Source organism: Pteropus vampyrus, unplaced genomic scaffold (assembly GCF_000151845.1).
Source record: "Pteropus vampyrus isolate Shadow unplaced genomic scaffold, Pvam_2.0 Scaffold257, whole genome shotgun sequence".
NCBI classification, from domain to species: Eukaryota; Metazoa; Chordata; class Mammalia; order Chiroptera; family Pteropodidae; genus Pteropus; species Pteropus vampyrus.
This window is the reverse complement of record NW_011889038.1, coordinates 135,380-141,393: the sequence shown is the minus strand read 5'-3', so window position 1 is coordinate 141,393 and position 6,014 is coordinate 135,380. Positions and strand designations below refer to the sequence as shown.

General features: G+C 62.0%; 1 protein-coding gene across 1 annotated transcript in view; it reads right to left on the bottom strand.

Moving 5' to 3' along the window:
• The window catches only part of ARHGAP8 (Rho GTPase activating protein 8), a 70,938-nt gene that overhangs the window by 17,591 nt on the left and 47,333 nt on the right, over positions 1-6,014 (bottom strand). The window contains exons 6-8 of the mRNA XM_023520343.1: positions 4,989-5,120; positions 3,847-3,933; positions 898-996 (exon numbers count right to left, since the gene is read on the bottom strand). Coding sequence (XP_023376111.1) covers positions 898-996; positions 3,847-3,933; positions 4,989-5,120 — 318 coding nt within the window. The remainder of the gene's footprint in view (positions 1-897; positions 997-3,846; positions 3,934-4,988; positions 5,121-6,014) is intronic.

Genomic DNA, 6,014 nt, shown 5'->3' with positions numbered 1-6,014 from the left:
CCAACTGTCCCCTTGAAACTCACTTCAGGAGTCACCTCCTCCTGGAAGCCTTCCAAGATATCCCCTCTCTACTTGTCCCCTCCTCGGCTGTGTTCAGCGCCCCCCGCAGCCCCTGTCGTCACTGCCTGGTGGTCCCCACTCCCTGGGAGGGTCCTGAGGGCAGGGCACGCAGCTCTATCTCCCTAGCACCGCAGTACCCTGGTGCCCGGAGGGAGCTGGACATCTCCATTTCCTCGTAAGCCTGCATCCTCACCTGCAGGCAGCCTGGTGAGTGCCCTGCTCCCTCAGAGGGGCTCCCCAGAGAGGGCGATGCAACGGGCAGAGGGTACCCAGGCAGGGTCAGAGGCTGGCTGGACTGGGCCCTGCCCTGCGCTGGCTGTAAGGCCTGGGCCGCCACACAGCTTCTTGGGCTCCTTCTGCCCCCCGCCCTCCATGAGAGACCATGGGAGGTGGGGCACCAGTGCCGTGTGAAACAGAGCCGCAGACACACCTCAGGCTTTCGGCAAAAGCCACCAGATAGGCTGTTCCCCGGGGCACGGGGACACGCCTGAGACCATTTCATCCACACACCCGAGAAACACCCCTCATTTTGCTCAAAAGCCAAAACGCTAAACACCAAAGCAGCCAATGGCAGTGACCACTACGGTTCTTCTTTTAAACCCATTTTGCAACAGGGGGCGAGAAAACGCCAAGTCCGTGCCCGCGACGCCCCTCGGCCTTGCTTCTCTGAGTCAGGCGCCCGCATCTTTCCCGCGCATCCTTGTGGATGCCGCCGGTTTTCGAGCGGGATCCGGCCGGCCCGCTGGCAAGTAAGGCTTCGACATGCACGGGACGGGACCGAGACCGGCGGGGACACACAGGCGTGGTCTGCGCTGCTCGGAACGGGGCCCGACTCACCGCAGAACTTCCGGGGGGATGACCAGCTGGTCGCATTTGAGGTGTTCACGGAGCTCACTCAGATGGTTGAAATAGGTGACTTTTTTCCCAAACTTGTGACTGAACAAGAAAAAGCAAGAGAGTAAAAACGATTAGGCGGCAGTGGAGAGGCCAGGCACCGGGGCGGGGCATCAGGAGACCGGAGGATGCTGGCATTTTCCACAGTGAGAAACCAGCTGCCGACAGGACTTAGAACCAGATACAACGGGCGCCTCGCACGTCCTGCTTTCATAAGGTCTCGGATGCAGCAAACACCCTGGAGAGTCTCATCTGCATAAAAATAAATACCTGCCTCCAGTTTCGATCTGCTGTGAATTTGCATAGACACAGGCGATGGCCTGGGGGCCGGCGGGCCGAGGGGGTGGAGAGGGCAGCCCAGAGCAGACGCAGCTTCCCACATGGGATCCCCTCTCTCTGGGAGGGTCCCCTGAGGGCAGGGACCACGTCCGAGTCCTCTGGGGTTGCTCTCCAGGGTAGTGTCACTCGCTCGGGGACCACAGTGGGGTGAGCGTGGCTGCAAGGCCAGACTTAGCTCTGGCCGAATCGACTCACCCACCTTGTGGGGCCTCAGTGTCCCTCTGAAAACGGGGCGTCTCCCTCCTAAGTGAGACTATGTACGTGACTGGCCCACTGTCCGACGCCTGGCAGACGTCACTACCCACGTCCACCGCTATCCACGAGCCTCGGTTTCTCGTGCTGCGAGGTGGGGACACAATGGTGAGAAGCGCTCGGCCAGCGCCCGCAGTGGTCACCACCTACTCGTTTCCACGGCTTCGCTGAAGTTAACCGATTTACGCAAAGCGGCACGTGGTTCACGTCCACGACTGGACTCGTGTGTACAGCACGACGGCACCTCCGCACCCAGGTGACAGCGTTCCGTCACCTCCTCGTGTCCCCTCTGCTTTCGTGTGTGTGCGGAGGACGGTTAGCACGGGATGTGCCCTCTTAGACGACTTCCTGGCCCGTGACACCGTGTGGCTACCGCAGGCTTTATCCGTCCACGTTTTTAGAACCTCCTCATCCTGCGAAACCCAAACTCAGCCGGTCCATTCCGAGCCCGCTAGAGCCCAGAGCCGCCCGAGGCCCAGCCACGCGCACTGGCTCCCCCTAGTGGATGAGGGGGACTCAGACAGGGTGCCAGACCCCCAGCCACCAGCCCTGAGGGACCGAGGGGGGCCTTGCCATGGAAGACGGGACAGGCGTCGGCTTCGGAGCTACGGGGAAGCCCCTCATGCCAACGCGAGGGTCCCCTTCGTTCTTCTCCCCGTGTTTCCGGTGCCCGTCTCCGGCCGACCAGCAGGGCTGGGCACCAGTGTCCGCAGAGGCAAGCGGGACCCTGCTTCCTGCCTCTCACACCCCCGAAAGAGCCTTGGGGCAGCTCGCCCAGGGACCCCAAGGCAGGTCTGTGGTGTGTGCCAGGCCCTAGCCCCAGAGGGCCTGAGTCGGGGGGTGGGCCAGGCCCCCGGGGCCCTCCCCCATCATATGCACCCCCTCCATCTTCAGATGGACTCCAGGGCCCCTGACCCCAATTCCTGTGGGCCTCTCCTGGCTCCTGCTCATGTCTGTGCCTGAGGCAGGGTAAGGGGCAGCACCACACGGGCTGGAGGTGGAATCTCAGCCGAGCCCTTAGTGCCGTGTGACCTCGGGCAAGCTCCATAACCTCTCTGAGCGCCAACCTCCTCCTCTGCTCCGGAATAGGGAAAGCACAGCTGACTTCGCAGGACTGTTCTGGGGCGCCTGGCACATAAGGCACATAAGCCACCATGATTACATTAATCACACGAGCACAACAGGACATTTCTAAACACCAGCAGCCAACACCGAGCATCTGTTGGCAGACCGTTCTAGACGCTCCGTGGCTGTGACGTCGGCGAACATTATAACAAGAGAATGACTGGAGCAGCGTCGCCAGCCACACGGGGAAACCGAGGCAGGGCGCGAGGGCGTCTCTTGCCCTGGGTCACGGGCAGTCGGGGACAGCGCGGAGTCGAGCCCAGGTGGTCTGGCTCCGGCATCTCCACATCCTCTAGGCCGTGTTGCAAACACAGCAGGAACGAGCGTTTTTGTTTTTGTTTTTCAAGCACGTTAGAGGTCTCTAGAACTCAGAGGTTTTACAGAGCGGATGCCAGCACCAATCGACAGGACATCTGAACGGTCCTTTGGGCAGTCGGGTCACCAGGACTGGGGTTCCCGCTGCGCCAAATACGGCAGCAGCGTGCTGGTCCTGGTCAAATGACAAAACAGACGGACGAACTGCCCCCTCCCCAGTGGGCGCGAGTCTGTGATCCCGGCGCCCAGGTGGAGACTGGCAGAGGTTCCAGTCAAATGAACGAGCGCTCTGGCCACCCAAATCTCTCCCCTGCTCAACGGGCGCCGAGTGACCTGTTCCAGGAGTTCCCCAGCAGAGCCTGCGGACAGGAGACCCACGTGTGACCCCAGGCCCAGGGCCGCACGTGGGCTTCCTGGAAAAGCAAGCCTGACACTCTGATGACGTGCCAACTCCTAAAGTGACTTCTGTTCTCCACGACCTCCCGACCTGACTCGAGGGTCGGGCAGGGTTTATTAACAGGGAGGGCATCTCAGAGCACCCCACGAGGCCGCCCCCAAAGTGGCGATTCTACCGGGCCCACCACCGCCTGGAAAACGCGCCCGCTCGCGCCTGCTCGCTTCTGCAGGGCTCGGGACTCTGTGTGCTGAGGGGGTGGCACCGGGTTCCTCTACCGTCACCTCACACCACGAGACATGCCGGGAATTTCCTCCTCGAGTCCCAGAGTGGTCCAGAGCACAGAGGGGGCTCGAAAGTGGGGGTGGGCCTCAGAGAGCAATCTGGGAATTACGGGGTACGGGTGTGCACGCTCGTGTGCGCATGCTCGTGTGCGCGTGTGAGCGCGGGTATGCGTGCCCATGTACCTGATCAGCGGTTTGAAGACGTTCCACAGGGCTTTGATGAAGCTGGTGGGGTGCACGACGTAGAGGGCCTTCAGGTTCTTCTTGTACCTGGGAGAGAAGGCAAGGTGACTTCAGAACACGAGATGCGGCCACACGCCCCGCACCGAAGGACCGCCTCGGCCGCGGGCCTCAGAACCTTCGCCAGAGCCGATTAAAGGGCACAGAACCAAACTTAGAAAGGGTTCAAACTCAGGAAAACCAGGACCCCGCCCATCGCCGCCCCCAGGCGTGCACACGGCACTTTACGGTTTGCGAGACTGGAGCCCCCACTCACACTGGGGCCGGGGGCAGGGGACGCGTACTGGGGGGCAATGTGGCAACAGCTCTCAAAATGTAAACTTCACAGACACCTTCACCCCGCCTCTCTGCTAGGAACTGATCCGGGGTGAACAGGCAGCTCATGGTCTGCTCACAGCAGGCTGTGGGATGGGGCCATAGGGTGCCAACAGTGGGGTGCTGGGCACCCACTTAAAAACAAGGTGCCTCTTCACTTGCCTCCCTCCCTCCTTCCCGAATAATTCAGTCCGAAGACATCAGGCTGAACGGAGGCAGCTGGCATCCACCCAGGGTGGGGACAGAGGCAGCTGGGCACGTTGGGGCAGAGAGGGCCAGCGGGGTGGCCGTGGGGCCGGCGTCAAGCCAGGCCCAGCTTGCCACCTGCTTCTGCACTGCCCGCAAGCTCAGAAGGGCTTTCATTTTCATAGGGTTGGAAAAAATTAAAATAATAGTTCACGGCACGGCGTGTGAAAATGGTGTGCGGTTTGCACGTCAGCGTCCAGAAATGCTCTTCTACGAGAACACGGTTCCACCTGTTTCTTTGTGTGTGGTCAGCGGCTGGGCAGGTGTGACAAAAACCTAACTGGAGTCCTGACCGTCAGGCCCTGTGAGAAGCGTGCGTCCACCTTGCCCTACCGACAACGCTGGACAGAGCTCCTGGCCCCGAAAGAAAGTGACCCCACTTACTGCAGGCTCCGTCACTCGACCGCCGGGCTCGGCCCCTGGTATCCTGCCCTTGTCCACTGCACTGCCGTGACCCCTTGTGTCTCAGCCCACCCCTCAGTCCCGGGGTCCACTCGAGGACGGGAGGGCTGGCGGGCACGCACTTCCTGTCGAACTCCTGGTAGGCGTCCTGGAGCCAGCGTAGGGACGGCTTGTTCTGGCTGCTCAGGCCGCAGTGGAAGTAGACGATGATGTAGTCATTTGCCACGTGCTGGTCCAGCGTGTACTTCAGGTACCTGGGGACGAAGCGCAGATTCGGGTTCGGAAGCCGCCCCCGCACAGCTGGCAAACCCAGCGGCTTCCCCCACGGCGGAAGCCGGGGTCGCCGGGCTGCACGGAGGCCCCGCCCGTCCGGGGGCCTGGTCCCCATCTGTCAGACGACCCTTGAGACTCAGGGCCATCGTTCGTCACTTACACAAGGTCGCACGGCTGGTGAGTGGGTGCGGTAGGCTGGGCGTCGCCCCCAAAAGACACCCACGTCAAGCCCCTGGGACCTGCCTGGACAAGGGTCTCGGCAGGTGTGATTAAGTGAAGGGTCCTGGGAAGAGGAGCTTAATCTGGATCATCCACGCGGGCTCTACACGCGACGGCACGGCAGGTGCGAAGCGTGAACGTCACGGCGGGGACACGGCCGCTGTGGGGACGGAGGCAGCGCGCAGGGGAGGCGGCCCAGCCCAGGAGGTGAAGGGTGATCGACAGAAGCCAGAGAAGGCCAGGAAGGACCCTCCCGGAGCAGCCCCGCCCACAGCCCGGGCTCAGACTCCGCCGCAGGACGCAGGACGGCGAGAGGATCCATCCCTGTGGTTTGACGCCGTCTGGCCTGCAGCGATTTGCTGGAATGGCCACCGGGGACGAACGCAGGGGACGAGCCGGGATTTAAACCCAGGACACCCCGACTGGGACACCTGCGCGTCTCCAGAAGCAATTCTCTCTTTCTTCCTGGATCAGCTCCTAACGGTTTTTGGTGTTAGAGCAGGATCTCGACTCGGCTCTCCGTCTGTCACTTGGCCTCGTCCACAGTCCAGGCTCTACAAGTCTCCATGGTCACGTCTACGGGTGGCACAGGCCTTGGTCCTCCCCTGGACCTGCCAGAAAAGGCCTCGTCCGGCCGTCTGCAGGATGAGCTGCAC